Source organism: Zootermopsis nevadensis, unplaced genomic scaffold, assembly GCF_977971745.1.
Source record: "Zootermopsis nevadensis isolate Lab colony 2312 unplaced genomic scaffold, Znev_1.0 Znev_ptg000008l, whole genome shotgun sequence".
Classification (NCBI taxonomy): Eukaryota; Metazoa; Arthropoda; class Insecta; order Blattodea; family Termopsidae; genus Zootermopsis; species Zootermopsis nevadensis.
The window spans coordinates 2,258,650-2,281,568 of record NW_028259140.1 but is presented as its reverse complement, the minus strand read 5'-3'; the positions used below and the strand labels follow the sequence as shown (position 1 = coordinate 2,281,568).

The following is a 22,919-nucleotide window of genomic DNA, read 5'->3' as shown; positions in this document are numbered from 1 at the left end:
TTGAAGTTCACAACATTTTGCTACTTCCAGGCGGAGTTGTGCCATCACCTGTACGATACAATTCGTAACCACAAGAAGGAAGATGGAACACTTTTGTGTGATGCTTTCATACGTGTTCCAAAGCGTCGTCAAGAACCGGGATATTACGAGGTAAATAAATCATTGTCAATTTATGAAACTATTTAGCTGCATATAATATATACAAATAATATTTAAGTTGTGTTTTTATGATTCATTTCAGCGTGAGGCTAATATTTGCGTTGGCACTTAATGGCCGACTCTCATGATGTGTTTCTTCAGTCTGATTTTTCGTAGTATTTGCAAATTGCTCTTGAACTTTGTTTGGTGCATGTGATAGATTATTTTTATACAAGTGGTTATTTAAAATATCCAATGAATCAATCAAGTAAATATTTAAATAAAAACAATAACGTACTGGAAGTATACAGAAAAATCTGTCAATCATTTTTCTCACCAGGTTGTGTCAAATCCGATTGACCTGTTGAAACTGCAGCAGAAACTGAAAACAGATGAGTATGAAGACGTCGACGAACTCACATCTGATGTCCAACTAATGATCAGCAATGCTAAGGCATTTTATAAGGTAATAGATTCTTTCCATCGTTTTTAATAAATTCAGTTGACTATTAACCTATAGCTACATTAAACAAACTAAAACATAGTAAATATCATTGTCTTACTATTATTTTTAATGTGGTAAAATGGGTGATTTTGTGTAATTAAATACTATTTAATTAATTTAGTTATTTACTACGTCAGAAAAATATGAGTAAAATGGCATAGGTAATGGTTAATGTAGAATATATAAGAATTGTGATAATAGTCATCATAGTAAGAGGAATTGAAACCTTTTAGAAGTAAATGGAGAATAAAATAAAAGAAATGTAATATGACCTTGCCGTAACCGCGCGGTCTGAGGCATCATGCTTCGGACCGGTGATACGGAATGCGCGCTGGTTCAAGTCTCGGGCGGGAGAAGAAATTTTCTCATGAGCTTTCGACCAGTGTATGAGACCGGTGCCAATCCAGCATCGTGAGGAAATTGGGGAGCTACAATGAGTAGCGTAATCCGGTCATGAAAACTAGCAATGGCTGGGGGTTCGTCGTGCTGACCACACGTCATCCTATATCTGGTTGGATGATCGTTCACCTCTACTTAGGCATGTGAACGTGAGGCCAGCAGTCAAGCTAGCCGGCTTTGGCTCTCTGGAGCTGTTACGCCACGGATTTCATTTTAATACTGGGTTTGATAATGAAAATTCTGTGGTTGGTTGTAAACAACTGCTGCATGTTGGTTTGTGTAACAGTTTATGTTTTGTTTATGTGTATGTTTTTCTGGGTCGTGTAGCGAACGTCACAAGAGTACCGAGATGCTTGTGAGCTGTGGGACTTGTTTGTTTCGTCCAAGAGCAGGCTTCTTGAGGACCAGCGACCAGCAGAGGAAACGGTGCCAGAGCAAAAGGGCAAGCTAATACTGAAAGTTGGTAAAATGGTAAGAAATTACCTAAGTAATAAAAGTGTGTTCACAAGTAAAAGCTGAAAAAATGCGATTATTAGTTCTGCCATGTCTGTCTGTATCAGCATGAGAACCGCTGATTGAATTTTCATAAAATTTGTTATTGGCCAGTTCTACTGAAATTTATTTGTACGTTCCTAACATTTGCTGTTATAGGCTCGCAGGGTTGCGGCTGCCGAGGCTAGAAAGCAGGAATCCGAAGCAGCGGAGGACACGTCAGAAAGCTCGACCAACCCGGACGATGACATCAACATGTACGAGGATTTGTTTACGGCAGTGATGATGGCAACAGATCAGGACAACCGTCCACTTCACACAGTGTTTCAGCTTTTGCCCTCCAAGAAGGTAAGAGAGGGGTTAAACACGGGGATGTTATTAGGGCCGCGTCTTTGAATCGTTTGATGTGCTTGCTGTTACTGCATTGTCTGGTAATACGAGAATTTCTCGACGCGGTGCATTGCGTTGGAACACGATAATAACGAGGTTTTGTTTCCGTTTAAATTAACTGAAATCGTAATATGATTCATAACTTTTCATGTGACGTACTACAATTGGCAGGTGCAAGTTAACGAACAAAGTGAGCACAGATCGGCCTGCTATACTGCTACGTTCTTACTGGCTGCGTCTTGATTCTAACTTTTTTTTTATTCCTGTGGATAAAACTGAAGCCTGTGTCTTAACCCCTGACCTCTGGTTTTCTCCGTCTTGTTGTAATAATATTCATAACTGAATGTGGTATGTAGGGAAACAAAATGAGAATTTGCCTCATTGAATCGAAGAGGCGATCGACTGATTTTCTCGACGCCAAATACCTGTGTAGGAGTGTGTCTGGAGCCTGCCGTCATTATTCACATGTTGCTGTGCGGGGGAGGAAATATTGCACGACTTTAAATTTAACGTATTCTCTTTACATGTGTTGGTAGTTCTGATAATGAGTCTGTTAATGTTGAGACTATTGTTTTATTCCAATGTAGCGATATCCCGAGTACTATGAAGTAATAGACAATCCTGTGGACCTGAAAATGATTGCAACTAAAATTCAGCAGAACCAGTATTCAAATCTGGGAGAGTTGGAGAAGGATCTGTTGCAAATGACTCGCAATGCTTGTCTTTTTAACGAACCCGGTTCTCAGATCTATAAAGATGCCAAGTCTCTGCGTAAAGTAATCTCAAGCAAGAAGATTGAAGTAGAACACGGCAAGTACCAACCTGGTACTGGCAAGAGCAGTGAGCGGATAAGGTGAGAGAAGTCTTCGCTTTACGGTTCTGAGGTTAAAAGGCTCGAGAGTGAAACTGCACTTTCTTGAAACAGAAATGTCAATAAAATGAACAGTGAATTAATAATAATGTCATATTTACTAAATCATCAATTTTTTTTTATAAAATTTAATGTAACGGAGATATTGTTTTAGGATGTTGGGCTTATGGTTTTGTGGCTCCAAAGTTGGAGGTGGTATGTTTTGCCAAATTTTTTGGTACCTACGTGCAGTTTTATAATATCCTATTATCGTGATGTGCAGTTATTTCTTTGATGTTATGGTGTTTGCTCTTTTCTTCCTAATTTTTTGGTATTTTTTCATGTAAGTGCTGTATTAACCTTAATCTGATACTGTACTTGTTTTATTTTCCTTTTTGTTTTTTGTTTATTTTGTAATAATGCTTTTGTTAGATTGTGACATGTCCTATGTAATTGTGCGGTGATTACGGTATATCTAAGAAATGAAATTGAATTAAATGAAACTTTTGAGTGAACTTGTATCTGATGCGTGTAGTAACAATATATAAGAATGTTGGGATTATTGCAGGAACAAACGAATGCGAGGAGTCCAGTCCTTGTCTGCCATCACAGCTGCCTTGCGTGATGAGGAAGAAGAGTCAGATGATGGTGGTCCAATGGATGAGGAGGATACGGCACTTGAAGACGCAGATAATCCTCGCTGGCAGCTGTATGAAACGATAAAAAACACCACCAATAACCAAGGTGTTTTTTTGGACTGTTGCACTATTTTGCATTTTGGCTGCATGCAGACATTTTAGAGGAACATAGTTACCTCATCTTCAGTTTTTTAAATAATTGACAACAGTATAAAAGTATTATATAAAGAAAGTAAAATATATTAATGTGGTGTTGGTGTGACATTATTACAAACTAAGTAGAAGTTTGGTTTCGAAGCTGGTAATAGGCACAAGTTCACAAACTCTTCTGTTGTGATAAAACTGTTTTAAAACTGAAAATATTTTGTTTAGGTCATCCCCTAAGTGAACCATTCTGGAAGCTGCCATCTAAGAGATATTATCCTGATTACTACAAGGAAATCAAAAACCCTGTGTCTTTGTCGCAGATCAGGAATAAACTGAAGGTTAGTGTACGGTCTTATTTTATGACAATGACTGAGGATCCTGTAGAAAATTTTGCTTTGTTTTTAGTATGTTGGTACTTGTATTATTTCAGCAGTCTCCATCGTACAGTGCCGAACATCGATGTAAAGACGTTTAACAAGTATTTAAATTAGAATTGCAGAACAGGCAAGAAGAATGTCCTGTACCAATATTTAAAGTTCTAAATTTTCCTTTTTTATAGCGTGGCGATTATGGTACAGTGAGTGAAGTAGCTGGTGACATGAACATAATGTTTGAAAATGCAAAGAAGTATAACCGTCCAGACTCACGTCTTTATAAGGTAAGTATACATTCTGAAAGAGTCCGGTGCCGTAGCCGCGCGGTCTGAGGCATCATGCTTCGGACCGGCGATACGGAATGCGCTCTGGTTCGAGTCTTAGGGGAGAAGAAATTTTCTCATGAGGTTTTGACCAGTGTATTACCGGTGCCAACCCTGCGTTGTGAGGAAATTGGGGAGCTACAATGAGTAGCGTAATCCGGTCAGGAAAGCTAGCAATGGCTGGGGGTTCGTCGTGCTGACCACATGTCACCCTATATCTGGTCGGATGATCGTTCACCTCTGCTTAGGCATGTGAACGTGAGGCCAGCGGCCAGCTAGTCGGCTTTGGCTCTCTGGAGCTGTTACGACACGGATTTAATTTTTAATACATTCTGAAAGAAATCTTTGTCGTTAAAGTTTACTCTCTGATGTTTCATGTAGAACAAAAAATGTTCCCCCCCCCCCACTTTTTAATGTCTGTGAACATTCACAATGATTGAGATTATTTCCCATTTTGAATACAGTGCAAGGTATAAAAGTAAAAATGCCGTGCAATTTTACAGGCAATTTGTGGTTTTGCGGAGAGGTGAAACTTATATAAGTTGATAATTGTGTTATGTACAGGACGCAGTCAAGCTGCAGAAGATTATGCAGGCTAAGGTGCAGGAACTGCTTGATTTTGATCAGGTAACCCACCTCACTCTTACAAATGTAGTATAGGTTAGTTAAATGGCTGCATGTATTATGCCACGGTTCTAATGGCCTTAAAATGTGTAAGCAATCGAATTGTTTGTGTATTTTAATAAACTGAAATTTGAGCATCAATGTGTATGAAATGGAAATAGTGCTAGAAGAAGAAGAAGAAGAAGTGTTCTTCTCTATCAGCATGTTATGTTGTTTAATATATAAGGTATTTGATTTTTTTTTTTGTAATAAGTGATACTGCTAGAAATAATGAACAAAATTTGGAAGAAAGATGTAAGAGATTTAATGTGAAATGTGCAAGTGTATTTCCTGAAATTCGCTTTTCGTAAGGACATTTTGAATATGTGCAGTGGACTTTGTACCCCACAGGACTCTGACAGTGAAGAGGACTCTGATGATAGAAGCTCACGCAGTAGGCGCAGCCGCGGGCGCAACACCGGAGGTACCGGTACAACCAGAAGTTCTCGCTACCGTGATGAGCCTTCGCTGAAGAAGAGACTTCATGCGCTCGCCAAATGTCTAATTGACTACGTGGTGAGACAATTGTCGACACATTCGTGTTTTGAATGTTGTGTAGGCAGCTCGTATAAAAATTTGTATAATTATAAGAAAGGGTAATAATAGCTTTGGTGTTTTTTGCTTGTGGTTGAATAAATTTGTAATTCTTTTAAGGGTTTTGTATAATAAGTATGCTTGTAGTGTATGGGAATGTAGTCCGCTCTGAAATGTGTTTGCATGTGCTGCTTTGTATGAATTCAGACATCATCAAAGCTACTTAAGTGAGGTAGATATTGGGTGCGGCAGAGGAAATGCATGTTTTTCGAATGACTAGTACTCGGCAAGGAGGAGAGTGGGGGATTTCCGCCTCTTGCTAGTAGACAGCTTAGATGATTGAGTTTCAGTAGCCATGGCACCGTAGACCTGCGAGCATAGGGTGTTTGTCGAAAATTATATCAAAAGTGGTGAATCCGTAATTGCCGTTCATCTCCCGTTTCGGTGATATCCCTTGGCCGCCTCGCTCCCTTGACCTGTCCGTATGTGACTATTTTTTGTGGGGTTACCTCAAATCAAAGGTCTATAGAAACAAACCACGCAACATCCAGGATCTGAAAGATTCCATTTGCCAGGAAATCGCTACTGTGGGGGAAGAAATGTTGGGAAGAGCAATGCAGAATTTCGAGGAGAGGCTGCAAGAGTGCGTACAGACGGAAGGGCGTCACTTGACGGACGTTATTTTTCGGAAGTAATTCAAAAATGTTCATTTTAAAACCTTTCTTTTTGTGTAATTAAAATTTTTTAACTTGAAAATCAACCGAGTTATTATTTTAAAAACATTTGTTTCCTCTGCCACACCTGGTAGAAAAAATTAATTGGTATGTGTGCAGCTAGAGTACAGTGATGATTGAAGTCTTCGTGGCAAGAAGTTGTATGGAAGATATCTTGATAAAAATATTACAAAATGCTTAGCGTTACTTTTCATGTGCAAGCGTAAAGGAATTTCTCAGGATGTCGTAGGGTGAATGAAAAATTCGTGACAAAACTTTGAATAGTTTTGAAGTTCTCAGTAATCTGTTGAACAAATATTTTGTTCATCTGACATTTCACATTCTTTTAAATTGAAATAGCTTCGTACAAGCATACAAAAGCACACCATGTAAGATTGTAAGCTTTCACAGCAGCTGAATACAATGTAGTATTTTCAGTTGATTATTAACCTTGTAAGTATGAAGTTACAATCTAGCATTTTGGTGAATCTGTGCCACCATCATCAGGGTAGATGGAGACAAAGACATTTTCAGAAATGTGTAATGCCAGTGGTTGCCCGAGGAAACTTTGTTGCAACAAGACTTATTTAAGAAATGTTCTTCGATCGCAACAAAAGCAAACTTCTGATAAGCATATAATGTGTTCATCATACAAGAGGACACTTAAATGAGTGATTACTTCTGAAGATATGATGAGCCGGGATAGCTCAGTCAGTATAGTGACTAGCTACGGGCTGGACGACCGGGGTTCGATCCCCGACGGGGGCAGAGGATTTTTCCTCTAGCCTCTGCGTCCAGACCGGCTCTGGGGCCCACCCAGCTCCTCTACAATGGGTACCGGGGTCTTTTTCCGGGTGGTAAAGCACGGCCGGGTCGTGATGCTGACCACTCACTCCCATCTAGCGCCGAGGTCAAGGAAGAGAGGAGCTATACCTCCACTCACCCCAAGCGCCTGTACGGCACGTAGCGGGACAAACTTTACTTCTGAAGATATGAGGAGGAAACAATAGTTTCTGTTGTATCTGTGATGTGTTTTATAACTCCGTCAGCTTCAGCGAAGGAATAAATGCTCATTCAACCCATTGTGACAGCCAAACATATTATCGCGTAGTGAGAGTTTTAAACTTCAAGTATATGCGGTAGTGTTTGAGACATTGCGCGCCGCTTTGGCACGTGACTTAAAGCAGTTGCTGATTGGTTATGTCAGTCATTGATTGTAAGAGAGAATGTACACAGCGTGACAGTTTAAGTTGATCCCTGATTTTTTAGATAAAAATTAAAATTTATACAAATTATTACCTACAAAGTCATGCCAGCATAAGTGACTGTGACAGTGTTGTTGTAGTATATGGATTTAAGGTGACTTAAATTTTTAGTGGCTTAAACATTGAAAAGAAAAAAAATATAGTACTTTTGTATATGTATTGAATTTGGTAAAAATTATGTTGTAATTTTATTTGATGTATTTTATGCACATACTTGTACACGTATTTGTAATTTTCCATTTGCTTCACTGTACAAGTTATACTAGTCATTAAAATCTTCATTTGTAAAAAGATATTTTGCATTTCAGAATGTAATGTGGTTGTTTAATTTACTTTTGAAGCGAGAAGATGGACGTCAGCCAATTCTTATGTTTATGGAGAAGCCGTCAAAGAAACTATACCCAGATTACTACCAGGTAAGGATTTATATAATTTGACTTGGAATGAAGATTGTGGTCATGTTCACTCCAGTTCGTTGAAGTTTTTCTTTGGTTTCAGGTGATCACAGATCCAATTGATATGCTAAGCATTGAGGCCAATATCAAGAGTGAGAAATACACTTGCGAAGAAGAGATTATTTCTGATTTTAAGGTGAGAATTTTTCTGTGAAACTAACTCCCGACATCTTAGCATAACTGGTCTGTGTTATGGTAAATACTATAATATTGTCTGCTAAGAATGGTGGAAAAATCTGAACACATTTTTTTTGAAAACTGTAATATGCAAAAAAATTAAAAATCATTGCATATCTTTACGTAATTAAAGAATATTATATGGTTTTATGTATTGCAATCTACAATGCGATCATATCAGAGCTGTAATAAACTGGTGTGTTGTGCTACATAATACATAGTAGACCACCCCTATGAGCATTACCATGGTGGTGGTTGTAATATCTTGCAGAGCTCAAAATCCTTTAAGAGTAAATGATTACCATACAGTGGCCAAGGTAATAATAATACAGCCAGATGCTCTTATAAACTTTAAATTTGGTTACGACTGCTGCTTTCCACATATTTTCCAATTTATTGGTAAATGATGTCATAGAAATTGGTTTCCAGAATTAATGTTCGTGACCGTATGCAGTGTCTATTTACCTTAGAAGATCAGCATGGACCGCTGACCGATAGGAGCCCGAGAAATGTCTTACGAAAAATCAGATAGTGTCTGATGTAACCAGGATCTCTTAGCTCTCCGTTTGTCTTGCAGCTGATGTTCGATAACTGCCGCCAGTATAACGAAGAAGGTTCCATGATTTATGAAGATGCAAATAAACTAGAGGAAGTGCTCATAGAGAAAATGAGAGAGGTGGGCCTCAGTACCATGCTGTTGACAGCATCATCGGCGACAGGAACGACCTCATCAGCGACATCTGCGCTCACTGCTGCGACCGCAGCATTAACATCATCGGACAGTACTAATGCCAGGAGAACCGTGGATCGGAGAGTGTAAGTAGTGTTTATGTATCATATTACTTATAATGAATTGCATTTCTTTTAATATGCCTGTGTCATGGTTTATGCACAGTCCATCAGGATAGATACTTTGTTCATCAGGGTTGAAGATGGTGACAGTATGTTCCTCGAAATGCTGGTGTCTACCTATGAAAGTAAATTGTGTTACAACCAAGGACAATATTGTCATCTTCATCACCACGAGAACCTAAAATCTGACATCTGAAGTGTCGGACAGTTATGATAGTTAATTTATAATTGTTTATTCCTAGTGTCAAACCAAAGAAGAACACAACTGTGCTTGCCCAGAAGTTACGAACTTTGTACGATACCATACGTGATTATAAGGATCCGAAAGGACGGCAGCTCAGCCTCATTTTCCTTAAACTTCCCTCCAAACTTGTAAGTTACAGTTTTGTATATTGGACGTTGAATTTTATTTGCATGCCATTCTATAGTTTTTATGCTAACATTCATTATGTTTTAATAAGTTTATGATGTTTTTCTGTGCCCCACAAGAACTGAAACAGGATTTTCATAAGATCATGGTCACTGATATCCTCTTTTATAATGCTGTGCCATAAATTATATTAATGTGGTATCTGTGAACAGTTTTGAGTTTGTTGTAACGGTTCCATGACAAAACCCCACACGAAAATTCCGCACAGAAAAAAGCCCACTGTCAAATGCTCCCACGAAAAATACCCACCCTTAATAATGCGTTATGTGCATGCTATGACGTGAAGTTCAAACCTGCAATATTCTTATTGACATGAACAAAGAATATGTTTATAAATGAAATTATAATAAATAGAAAGTTCTGTAAAGTCAGCATGGAGAAGTCCTGGAGAAGTCGTAAACCGGGACGGTCATTTCAGATTCGTTTGTTTGATTGTTATGTTTTACATTGAATTAGATTGGGTTAAGTTAAAGGGGCATCTGCGCAGAAGGTGATGCGCAGTGACGTGATGCAGATTGTCTATGTTAAGGCATCGTATGTGTTTTATTACCGATTGTGAGAAATTAAACACTCAAATATTTCAATGTTCAAAAATTATAGAACAATCTTGGGTTTGAGTCACTACCATAGCTTTATACTTCGAAGATTTCACATTGGTTACCTACTTGTGGACCTCGCAACACAATGAAGCTACAACGCGCTTAGATAACTGTAGTCACTATCAGTATCTTTGCCATTAAAATCTTTCTGCACTCATTTTGTGCATTTGTTGGTCTTATGACGTATCAGTGTACGTATCGGCAGCAGTTAGAGAATATAAACAAACGTCTTTGTGCATAGTTCCTTGATTATAAAGTCGGATGTTGGTGATCGTGGCCGATTTCACGTTTGTTCCACCTCGCGACTTTGATGCCGTCGTGTGAATTTATTACAAGTGTTGTGACACATATAGGTATTTATTTTTGTTACTTACCTGTGGCACGACGTCCACACAAAATTTCAGCAGTTTCCGACCATCGATGTTCTATTTCGAAAATTCGTGCGCAGGTGGCGATGTTCAGCTGACGCAGAATACCCCTGTTGGGTTGAGTTAGGTTAGGTTAGGTTAGGTTAAAGGAGCATCTGCGCAGAAGGTGATGCGCAGTGACGTGATGCGGATTGTCTAAGTTAAGGCATCGTTTGTGTTCTATTATCGATTGCGGGTAATTAAACAATAAATTATTTCAATTTTCTCACATTATAGAACAAATTTTTGTTTGTGTCACTAAACTAACTAACTAACTAGATGGCTTACCGAACCCGAAGGTTCATCACCGAATTAACCAAAGCCCTCCACCGGACCCTGTCCTGGGCCAACAAAATCCAGTTTCCTTCAACTCCTATCTCCCATAGATCCCGCCTGAGATTATCCTCCCATCTACGTCTAGGTCTCCCCAGCGGTCTCTTCCCTTCAGGTTTCCCAACCAGTACCCGGTGCACACCTCTTGTCCCATCCATGCGCGCTACATGTCCCGCCCATCTCACTCTTCTCGACTTAATCACCCTCACAATACTGGGGGAGCAGTACAGATTTTTAAGCTCGTCATTGTGCAGTTTTCTCCACGCCCCATCGTCTTCCCTCTTAGGCCCAAATATCCTCCTCAACACCCGATTCTCAAACACCTGCAATCTGTGTTCCTCCCTCTGAGTGAGAGACCATGTTTCGCACCCATACAAAACAACAGGCAAGATTATTGTTTTGTATACTTTAATTTTCAGGTTCTTAGAAATCAGACGGGAAGACAAAATATTTTGGACTGAGAAGTAGCAAGCATTTCCGGAATTTAGTCTCCTCCTAACTTCCTCACAAGTATCATTTTGATTTGTTATTGTTGTTCCCAAATATTTGAACTTTGTAACCCTTTCAAAGGATTTATTAGCTACCCTAAGATAATTTTGCCCGCCTGTCTTCTGATGACGAGATACTAACATGTACTTAGTTTTTTCTGAATTTACTTCCAGCCCCACTTGTCTACCAGCCTCTAGTAAAACTTCTGCGTTCCTCTTTATTGTATTTATATCGTCCCCCAATAAATTAACATCATCAGCATATGCCAATAGCTGATGTGTCCCGTTCAATTGCAAACCCTCCTGCCTACCTTGGACCTTCCTGATGGCGTATTCTAGCGCAAAGTTAAAGAGCAAGGGAGACAAAGCATCTCCTTGTTTTAGACCGTTCTTGATGAGGAATGTCTCAGATACATATTTACCTACTCGAATTTTGCTGCAGGTTTCATTTAAGCACATTTTTATTAGACCCACTAGCTTCTTTGGTATACCAAATTCAATAAGAATATTATATAGCACTTCTCTCTTCACAGAGTCATAGGCTTTTTTGAAATCTATAAATAACTGATGTACAGTCCCACCGAACTCCCATTTTTTCTCTAGTATCTGACGAATGCAAAAGATCTGATCAATCGTTGATCTGTTTCGTCTGAACCCACACTGATGATCCCCAATAGTTTCATTCGCATATGGGGTTAATCTTGCCAAAAGAATGTTGGATAGAATTTTGTATGAGGTTGATAGCAGCGATATTCCTCGGTAATTACCACACTCAGTCTTGTCCCCCTTCTTATAAATAGGAATAATTATGGATTCCTTCCATTGATGTGGCATCTCTTCCTTATCCCAAATTAACTGAATAAGCTTATGGATCCTCATATGCAACCCTTTGCCACCTGCTTTAATTAATTCGGCCGGAATCTGATCAATTCCTGGAGATTTATAACTTTTCAACTTCCCAATGGCTAGTTCCACTTCATCTAAGCTAGGTTCTGGCACCAACAGTTCAGCTGTATGCATTTTAATCTGTCTAATATCACCAGTATTATGAACATTTAAGAGCTCGCTAAAGAAATTTTTCCACCTATTCACAATTTTTATTGGATCTGCAAGCAAATTGCCACTATCATCCTTTACCAAATTAGTCTGGGGTTGATATCCTTTCTTAAAGTTATTAATGCCTCTGTACAGGTCTCTGATGTTTTTTTCCTTATTATTTGTCTCAAGTTCAGCAATTTTGCCCTTCAGGTATTCCCTTTTCTTAGTCCTAAAGGTTCTACTAGCCTCACGTCTCACGTTACATAGATTATCCGCATTTGTTTTGTTTGGGTTCTGCAACCATTGAAATTTTGTTTGCTTCCTTCGATCTATTAATTTTGAACATTCTTCATCAAACCACGGTTTATTTTGCTTTCTCCTGTAGTATCCTAGTTTCTCTTTTGCTGAAATTTTGATGCAGTTTCTGACATTTTCCCACTCCCTGTTGATGTCCACACTTTCATTATCCTCATTTGTCTCTAAAATTTGAAACCTATTCGAAATTTCAACTTGATATTGTTCCTTTGCCTCTCCCTCACTTAATTTTTTCAAATCAAATCTTTCTGTGTCAAAATTTTGTTTAGTTCGTCTACTTACTGAAAGCCGCTCCCTCACTTTTGCTACCACCAGATAATGATCAGTGTCGCAATCTGCTCCTCTGAATGATCTCACATCAATTACATTTGTCTGCCTTCTCTTATCTACTAAAACATGATCTATTTGATTGTGTGTTCTGCCATCTGGGGAAGTCCAAGTGTATTTATGAACATCACGGTGTGGAAATTTTGTACTTTTTACAATTAAATCTTTTGACGTAGCGAAGGTCACTGCTCTGACGCCATTATCATTACTAAGTGCATGGAGACTCTCGCTGCCTATTGTGGGTTTGAAGACATCCTCCCTCCCAATTTTTGCATTGAAATCTCCTAGCAGAATTTTCATGTGATACTTGCCAAATGTATCAAATACTGATTCCAATTCTTCATAAAAGCTATCCTTGATATCATCGCTTTTGTCTTCAGTTGGGGCATGAACATTAAGGACAATGATGTCGCACCAACGTCCTTCCAAAATTACGTAAGACAACCTGTCACTAACACTACCATAGCTTTATACTTCGAAGATTTCACATTTTGTACCTACTTGTGGACCACGCAACACTATTGGCTGACGTCACTTATGAATGTTTTTACGCAATTGTAGTTGTTGAATTGCATGTGCGGTCTGATTACGCTTAAGTATTATTAATACACATGTTATAATTTTATTTTAAATTATATCGAATGCATAACTCGTTGATATAGTCGGATTTTGATGATCGTGGCCGATTACGCGTTTCATCCACCTCGCGACTTTGACGCCTTCGTGTGAATTTATTACAAGTGTTGTGGTACATATAGGTATTTATTCTTATTACTTACCTGTGGCACGACGTCCATACAAAATTTCAGCAATTTCCGACCATCGATGTTCTATTTCGAAAATTCGTGCGCAGGTGGTCATGTTCAGCTGACGCAGAATACCCCTGTTGGGTTGAGTTAGGTTAGGTTAGGTTAGGTTAATGGGGCATCTGCGCAGAAGGTGATGCGCAGTGACGTGATGCAGATTGTCTAAGTTAAGGCATCGTTTGTGTTCTATTATCGATTGCGCGTAATTAAACAATAAATTATTTCAATTTTCTCACATTATAGAACAATCTTTTTGTGTTACTACCATAGCTTTATACTTCGAAGATTTCACATTTTATACCTACTTGTGGACCACGCAACACAATTGGCTGACGTCACTTATGAATGTTTTTACGCAATTGTAGTTGTTGAATTGCATGTGTGGTCTGCTTACGCTTAAGTATTATTAATACACATGTTATAATTTTATTTTAAAATATATCGAGTGCATAACTCCTTGTTGATTTAGTCGGATATTGATGATCTTGGCCGATTACGCGTTTCTTCCACCTCGCGACTTTGATGCCGTCGTGTTAATTTATTACAAGTGTTGTGGCACATATAGGTATTTATTCTTATTACTTACCTGTGGCACGACGTCCATACAAAATTTGGGCAATTTCCGACCATCGATGTTCTATTTCGAAAATTCGTGCGCAGGTGGTCATGTTCAGCTGACGCAGAATACCCCTGTTGGGTTGAGTTAGGTTAGGTTAGGTTAATGGGCATCTGCGCAGAAGGTGATGCGCAGTGACGTGATGCAGATTGTCTATGTTAAGGCATCGTATGAGTTCTATTACCGTTTGCGGGAAATTAAACACTCAAATATTTCAATGTCCTTAAATTATAGAACAAACCTGTGTTTTATTCACTACCATAGCTTTATACTTCAAATATTTTATATTGTTACCTTCTTGTTAACCTCGAAAGACAATTGGCTCACGTCACTTGTGTATGTTTTTACGCAGTTGTAGATGTTTAATTTGCATGTGTGGTCTGCTTACGCTTAAGAATTATTAGTACACTTGTGAAATTTTATTTTGGAATCTATCGAGATATTACAAAGATCCGGGTTGTCAGAAATATATATGTATACATATGCACACACACACACGTCACATTTAGTCAGGTCCAACTTCTGTAAATCAGGTACATCTGGAATTTATTTGGCTGTTACCATAAGGAACACGCCTCTAATGTGCACACGCATAATGTCGAAAGTTAATTCACGGCGTTTAATGACACATCTCGGCAATTCACACGTACACGTACATGAGACCGTAAGTGTAATGTTGTACTTGTCTCCATCTTGCATACCTCACTGAAAGGAGAACGTTTTCTGGTATTCACTGTACGAAGCACACAGTGGTTTAATATGTATCGGAGGAAATAAATGTTGCTTATTATCCCGATGAGAGAATTTGTTAGAGTACCGACGTCCGAAAGCGTGAACTTAAGAACTTAACTAAAATCCAAGGCAAACTATGAACGACGGAGACTGCACTGCCTCTCGACAAAGTGAATGACGACTGACTTTCACTTCCGGGTCTGACATCGATCTCTCGTATTTGAAAGCTCCAATCGAATCGACGCACGTAATATTCAGTTTAGTGTTCTCTCCGTTAGAGTTCGTGAGTTTGAGAGTTCTGCTGTCGTCCAATCACTACGTAGAAGGGTTATTGATTTGCCTGACTGTAAAAGCACGCCAATACCAGTCTAATTCAGAAAGTCCTTTTACACATGCTGCCATCTGTACGCTACTTTTAATGCGTACGAACAATTGCATAATTTTCGAAAACATTTTTGATCTTTGGAATTCATATTGCATAGTTAATTGTTGTTTTTTCATAATTTGCGTTACTTGAATGTGTTTGGATTGAATTGCAACATCTTTATTTAAGTATGATGATTGCTGTGCGCGAATTCTTAAATATGAAGCTACAAGGCGCTTAGATAACCATAGTCACTATCAGTATCTTCGCCATTAAAATCTTTCTGCACTCATTTTGTGCATTTGTTGGTCTTATGACGTATCAGTGTACGTATCGGCAGCAGTTAGAAAATATAAACTAACGTCTTTGTGCATAGTTCCTTGTTTATAAAGTCGGATGTTTGTGGTCGTGGCCGATTTCGCGTTTGTTCCACCTCGCGACTTTGATGCCGTCGTGTTAATTTATTACAAGTGTTGTGACACATATAGTTATTTATTTTTGTTACTTACCTGTGGCACGACGTCCATACAAAATTTGAGCAGTTTCCGACCATCGATGTTCTATTTCGAAAATTCGTGCGCAGGTGGTGATGTTCAGCTGACGCAGAATACCCCTGTTGGGTTGAGTTAGGTTAGGTTAGGTTAGGTTAATGGGGCATCTGCGCAGAAGGTGATGCGCAGTGACGTGATGCAGATTGTCTAAGTTAAGGCATCGTTTGTGTTCTATTATCGATTGCGGGTAATTAAACAATAAATTATTTTAATTTTCTCACATTATAGAACAATCTTTTGTTTGTGTCACTACCATAGCTTTATACTTCGAAGATTTAACATTTTGTACCTACTTGTGGATCACGCAACACAATTGGCTGACGTCACTTATGAATGTTTTTACGCAATTGTAGTTGTTGAATTGCATGTGTGGTCTGCTTACGCTTAAGTATTATTAATACACATGTTATAATTTTATTTTAAAATATATCGAGTGCATAACTCCTTGTTGATTTAGTCGGATATTGATGATCTTGGCCGATTACGCGTTTCATCCACCTCGCGACTTTGACGCCTTCGTGTGAATTTATTACAAGTGTTGTGACACATTTAGGTATTTATTTTTGGTACTTACCTGTGGCACGACGTCCGTACAAAATTTCAGCAATTTCCGACCATCGATGTTCTATTTCGAAAATTCGTGCGCAGGTGGCGATGTTCAGCTGACGCAGAATACCCCTGTTGGGTTGAGTTAGGTTAGGTTAGGTTAAAGGAGCATCTGCGCAGAAGGTGATGCGCAGTCACGTGATGCGGATTGTCTAAGTTAAGGCATCGTTTGTGTTCTATTATCGATTGCGGGTAATTAAACAATAAATTATTTCAATTTTCTCACATTATAGAACAATCTTTTGTTTGTGTCACTACCATAGCTTTATACTTCGAAGATTTCACATTTTATACCTACTTGTGGACCACGCAACACAATTGGCTGACGTCACTTATGAATGTTTTTACGCAATTGTAGTTGTTGAATTGCATGTGCGGTCTGGTTACGCTTAAGTATTATTAATACACACGTTATAATTTTATTTTAAATTATATCGAGTGCATAACTCGTTGATATAGTCGGATTTTGATGATTGTGGCCGATTACGCGTTTCATCCACCTCGCGACTTTGACGCCTTCGTGTGAATTTATTACAAGTGTTGTGACACATTTAGGTATTTATTTTTGTTACTTACCTGTGGCACGACGTCCGTACAAAATTTCAGCAATTTCCGACCATCGATGTTCTATTTCGAAAATTCGTGCGCAGGTGGCGATGTTCAGCTGACGCAGAATACCCCTGTTGGGTTGAGTTAGGTTAGGTTAGGTTAAAGGAGCATCTGCGCAGAAGGTGATGCGCAGTGACGTGATGCGGATTGTCTAAGTTAAGGCATCGTTTGTGTTCTATTATCGATTGCGGGTAATTAAACAATAAATTATTTCAATTTTCTCACATTATAGAACAATCTTTTGTTTGTGTCACTACCATAGCTTTATACTTCGAAGATTTCACATTTTATACCTACTTGTGGACCACGCAACACAATTGGCTGACGTCACTTATGAATGTTTTTACGCAATTGTAGTTGTTGAATTGCATGTGCGGTCTGGTTACGCTTAAGTATTATTAATACACACGTTATAATTTTATTTTAAATTATATCGAGTGCATAACTCGTTGATATAGTCGGTTTTTGATGATTGTGGCCGATTACGCAATTCATCCACCTCGCGACTTTGACGCCTTCGTATGAATTTATTACAAGTGTTGTGACACATTTAGGTATTTATTTTTGTTACTTACCTGTGGCACGACGTCCGTACAAAATTTCAGCAATTTCCGACCATCGATGTTCTATTTCGAAAATTCGTGCGCAGGTGGCGATGTTCAGCTGACGCAGAATACCCCTGTTGGGTTGAGTTAGGATAGGTTAGGTTAGGTTAAAGGAGCATCTGCGCAGAAGGTGATGCGCAGTGACGTGATGCGGATTGTCTAAGTTAAGGCATCGTTTGTGTTCTATTATCGATTGCGGGTAATTAAACAATAAATTATTTCAATTTTCTCACATTATAGAACAATCTTTTGTTTGTGTCACTACCATAGCTTTATACTTCGAAGATTTCACATTTTATACCTACTTGTGGACCACGCAACACAATTGGCTGACGTCACTTATGAATGTTTTTACGCAATTGTAGTTGTTGAATTGCATGTGTGGTCTGATTACGCTTAAGTATTATTAACACACATGTCATAATATTATTTTAAATTATATTGAGCGCATAACTCGTTGATATAGTCGGATTTTGATGATCGTGGCCGATTACGCGTTTCATCCACCTCGCGACTTTGACGCCTTCGTGTGAATTTATTATAAGTGTTGTGACATATTTAGGTATTTATTTTTGTTACTTACCTGTGGCACGACGTCCATACAAAATTTCAGCAATTTCCGACCATCGATGTTCTATTTCGAAAATTCATGCGCAGGTGGTCATGTTCGGCTGACGCAGAATACCGCTGTTGGGTTGAGTTGGGTTAGGTTAGGTTAGGTTAATGGGGCATCTGCGCAGAAGGTGATGCGCAGTGACGTGATGCAGATTGTCTATGTTAAGGCATCGTATGAGTTCTACTACCGTTTGCGGGAAATTAAACACTCAAATATTTCAATGTCCTTAAATTATAGAACAAACCTGTGTTTGAGTCACTACGATAGCTTTATACTTCAAATATTTTATATTGGTTACCTTCTTGTTAACCTCGAAATACAATTGGCTCACGTCACTTGTGCATGTTTTTACGCAGTTGTAGTTGTTTAATTTGCATGTGTGGTCTGCTTACGCTTAATAATTATTAGTACACTTGTGAAATTTTATTTTAGAATCTATCGAGATATTAACAAAGATCCGGCTTGTCAGAAATATATATGTATACATATGCACACACACACACGTCACATTTAGTCAGGTCCAACTTCTGTAAATCAGGTACATCTGGAATTTATTTGGCTGTTACCATAAGGAACACGCCTCTAATGTGCACACGCATAATGTCGAAAGTTAATTCACGGCGTTTAATGACACATATCGGCAATTCACACGTACACGTACATGAGACCGTAAGTGTAATGTTGTACTTGTCTCCATCTTGCATACGTCACTGGAAGGAGAACGTCCTCTCGTCTTCACTGTACGAAGCACACAGCGGTTTAATATGTATCGGAGGAAATAAATGTTGCTTATTATCCCGATGAGAGAATTTGTTAGAGTACCGACGTCCGAAAGCGTGAACTTAAGAACTTAACTAAAATCGAAGGCAAACTATGAACGACCGAGACTGCACTGCCTCTCGACAAAGTGAATGACGACTGACTTTCACTTCCGGGTCTGACATCGATCTCTCGTATTTGAAAGCTCCAATCGAATCGACGCACGTAATATTCAGTTTAGTGTTTTCTCCGTTAGAGTTCGTGAGTTTGAGAGCTCTGCTGTCGTCCAATCACTACGTAGAAGGGTTATTGATTTGCCTGACTGTAAAACCACGCCAATACCAGTCTAATTGAGAAAGTCCTTTTACACATGCTGCCATCTGTACGCTACTTTTAATGCGTACGAACAATTGCATAATTTTCGAAAACATTTTTGATCTTTGGAATTCATATTGCATAGTTAATTGTTGTTTTTTCATAATTTGCGTTACTTGAATGTGTTTGGATTGAATTGCAACATCTTTATTTAAGTATGATGATTGCTGTGCGCGAATTCTTAAATATGAAGCTACAAGGCGCTTAGATAACCATAGTCACTATCAGTATCTTCGCCATTAAAATCTTTCTGCACTCATTTTGTGCATTTGTTGGTCTCATGGCGTATCAGTGTACGTATCGGCAGCAGTTAGAAAATATAAGCAAACGTCTTTGTGCATAATTCCTTGTTTATAAAGTCGGATGTTGGTGGTCGTGGCCGATTTTGCGTTTGTTCCACCTCGCGACTTTGATGCCGTCGTGTTAATTTATTACAAGTGTTGTGACACATATAGTTATTTATTTTTGTTACTTACCTGTGGCACGACGTCCATACAAAATTTGAGCAGTTTCCGACCATCGATGTTCTATTTCGAAAATGCGTGCGCAGGTGGTCATGTTCAGCTGACGCAGAATACCGCTGTTGGGTTGAGTTAGGTTAGGTTAGGTTAAAGGAGCATCTGCGCAGAAGGTGATGCGCAGTGACGTGATGCGGATTGTCTAAGTTAAGGCATCGTTTGTGTTCTATTATCGATTGCGGGTAATTAAACAATAAATTATTTCAATTTTCTCACATTATAGAACAATCTTTTGTTTGTGTCACTACCATAGCTTTATACTTCGAAGATTTCACATTTTATACCTACTTGTGGACCACGCAACACAATTGGCTGACGTCACTTATGAATGTTTTTACGCAATTGTAGTTGTTGAATTGCATGTGCGGTCTGGTTACGCTTAAGTATTATTAATACACACGTTATAATTTTATTTTAAATTATATCGAGTGCATAACTCGTTGATATAGTCGGATTTTGATGATTGTGGCCGATTACGCGTTTCATCCACCTCGCGACTTTGACGCCTTCGTGTGAATTTATTACAAGTGTTGTGACACATTTAGGTATTTATTTTTGGTACTTACCTGTGGCACGACGTCCGTACAAAATTTCAGCAATTTCCGACCATCGATGTTCTATTTCGAAAATTCGTGCGCAGGTGGCGATGTTCAGCTGACGCAGAATACCCCTGTTGGGTTGAGTTAGGTTAGGTTAGGTTAAAGGAGCATCTGCGCAGAAGGTGATGCGCAGTCACGTGATGCGGATTGTCTAAGTTAAGGCATCGTTTGTGTTCTATTATCGATTGCGGGTAATTAAACAATAAATTATTTCAATTTTCTCACATTATAGAACAATCTTTTGTTTGTGTCACTACCATAGCTTTATACTTCGAAGATTTCACATTTTATACCTACTTGTGGACCACGCAACACAATTGGCTGACGTCACTTATGAATGTTTTTACGCAATTGTAGTTGTTGAATTGCATGTGCGGTCTGGTTACGCTTAAGTATTATTAATACACACGTTATAATTTTATTTTAAATTATATCGAGTGCATAACTCGTTGATATAGTCGGTTTTTGATGATTGTGGCCGATTACGCAATTCATCCACCTCGCGACTTTGACGCCTTCGTATGAATTTATTACAAGTGTTGTGACACATTTAGGTATTTATTTTTGTTACTTACCTGTGGCACGACGTCCGTACAAAATTTCAGCAATTTCCGACCATCGATGTTCTATTTCGAAAATTCGTGCGCAGGTGGCGATGTTCAGCTGACGCAGAATACCCCTGTTGGGTTGAGTTAGGATAGGTTAGGTTAGGTTAAAGGAGCATCTGCGCAGAAGGTGATGCGCAGTGACGTGATGCGGATTGTCTAATTTAAGGCATCGTTTGTGTTCTATTATCGATTGCGGGTAATTAAACAATAAATTATTTCAATTTTCTCACATTATAGAACAATCTTTTGTTTGTGTCACTACCATAGCTTTATACTTCGAAGATTTCACATTTTATACCTACTTGTGGACCACGCAACACAATTGGCTGACGTCACTTATGAATGTTTTTACGCAATTGTAGTTGTTGAATTGCATGTGTGGTCTGCTTACGCTTAAGTATTATTAACACACATGTCATAATTTTATTTTAAATTATATTGAGCGCATAACTCGTTGATATAGTCGGATTTTGATGATCGTGGCCGATTACGCGTTTCATCCACCTCGCGACTTTGACGCCTTCGTGTGAATTTATTATAAGTGTTGTGACATATTTAGGTATTTATTTTTGTTACTTACCTGTGGCACGACGTCCATACAAAATTTCAGCAATTTCCGACCATCGATGTTCTATTTCGAAAATTCATGCGCAGGTGGTCATGTTCGGCTGACGCAGAATACCGCTGTTGGGTTGAGTTGGGTTAGGTTAGGTTAGGTTAATGGGGCATCTGCGCAGAAGGTGATGCGCAGTGACGTGATGCAGATTGTCTATGTTAAGGCATCGTATGAGTTCTACTACCGTTTGCGGGAAATTAAACACTCAAATATTTCAATGTCCTTAAATTATAGAACAAACCTGTGTTTGAGTCACTACGATAGCTTTATACTTCAAATATTTTATATTGGTTACCTTCTTGTTAACCTCGAAATACAATTGGCTCACGTCACTTGTGCATGTTTTTACGCAGTTGTAGTTGTTTAATTTGCATGTGTGGTCTGCTTACGCTTAATAATTATTAGTACACTTGTGAAATTTTATTTTAGAATCTATCGAGATATTAACAAAGATCCGGCTTGTCAGAAATATATATGTATACATATGCACACACACACACGTCACATTTAGTCAGGTCCAACTTCTGTAAATCAGGTACATCTGGAATTTATTTGGCTGTTACCATAAGGAACACGCCTCTAATGTGCACACGCATAATGTCGAAAGTTAATTCACGGCGTTTAATGACACATCTCGGCAATTCACACGTACACGTACATGAGACCGTAAGTGTAATGTTGTACTTGTCTCCATCTTGCATACGTCACTGGAAGGAGAACGTCCTCTCGTCTTCACTGTACGAAGCACACAGCGGTTTAATATGTATCGGAGGAAATAAATGTTGCTTATTATCCCGATGAGAGAATTTGTTAGAGTACCGACGTCCGAAAGCGTGAACTTAAGAACTTAACTAAAATCGAAGGCAAACTATGAATGACGGAGACTGCCCTGCCTCTCGACAAAATGTATAGCGACTGACATTCACTTCCGGGGCTGTCATCGATCTCACGTATTTGAAAGCTCCAATCGAATCGAAGCACGTAATATTCAGTTTAGTGTTCTCTCCGTTAGAGTTCGTGAGTTTGAGAGTTCTGCTGTCGTCCAATCACTACGTAGAAGGGTTATTGATTTGCCTGACTGTAAAAC

General features: G+C 38.8%; 1 protein-coding gene across 9 annotated transcripts in view; it reads left to right on the top strand.

Moving 5' to 3' along the window:
* polybromo (protein) overlaps positions 1–22,919 on the top strand; it is a 46,016-nt gene that overhangs the window by 1,086 nt on the left and 22,011 nt on the right. For 8 of the 9 annotated variants that reach the window (XM_087344607.1, XM_087344609.1, XM_087344605.1 and 5 more), the window contains exons 3-16: positions 31–150; positions 479–604; positions 1,370–1,513; positions 1,694–1,882; positions 2,512–2,777; positions 3,343–3,518; positions 3,785–3,897; positions 4,119–4,217; positions 4,821–4,883; positions 5,271–5,435; positions 7,773–7,847; positions 7,930–8,022; positions 8,641–8,879; positions 9,158–9,287. In XM_087344607.1, coding sequence (XP_087200733.1) covers positions 31–150; positions 479–604; positions 1,370–1,513; positions 1,694–1,882; positions 2,512–2,777; positions 3,343–3,518; positions 3,785–3,897; positions 4,119–4,217; positions 4,821–4,883; positions 5,271–5,435; positions 7,773–7,847; positions 7,930–8,022; positions 8,641–8,879; positions 9,158–9,287 — 1,998 coding nt within the window. The remainder of the gene's footprint in view (positions 1–30; positions 151–478; positions 605–1,369; positions 1,514–1,693; positions 1,883–2,511; positions 2,778–3,342; positions 3,519–3,784; positions 3,898–4,118; positions 4,218–4,820; positions 4,884–5,270; positions 5,436–7,772; positions 7,848–7,929; positions 8,023–8,640; positions 8,880–9,157; positions 9,288–22,919) is intronic. The other variant, XM_087344606.1, reaches the window with a different exon arrangement.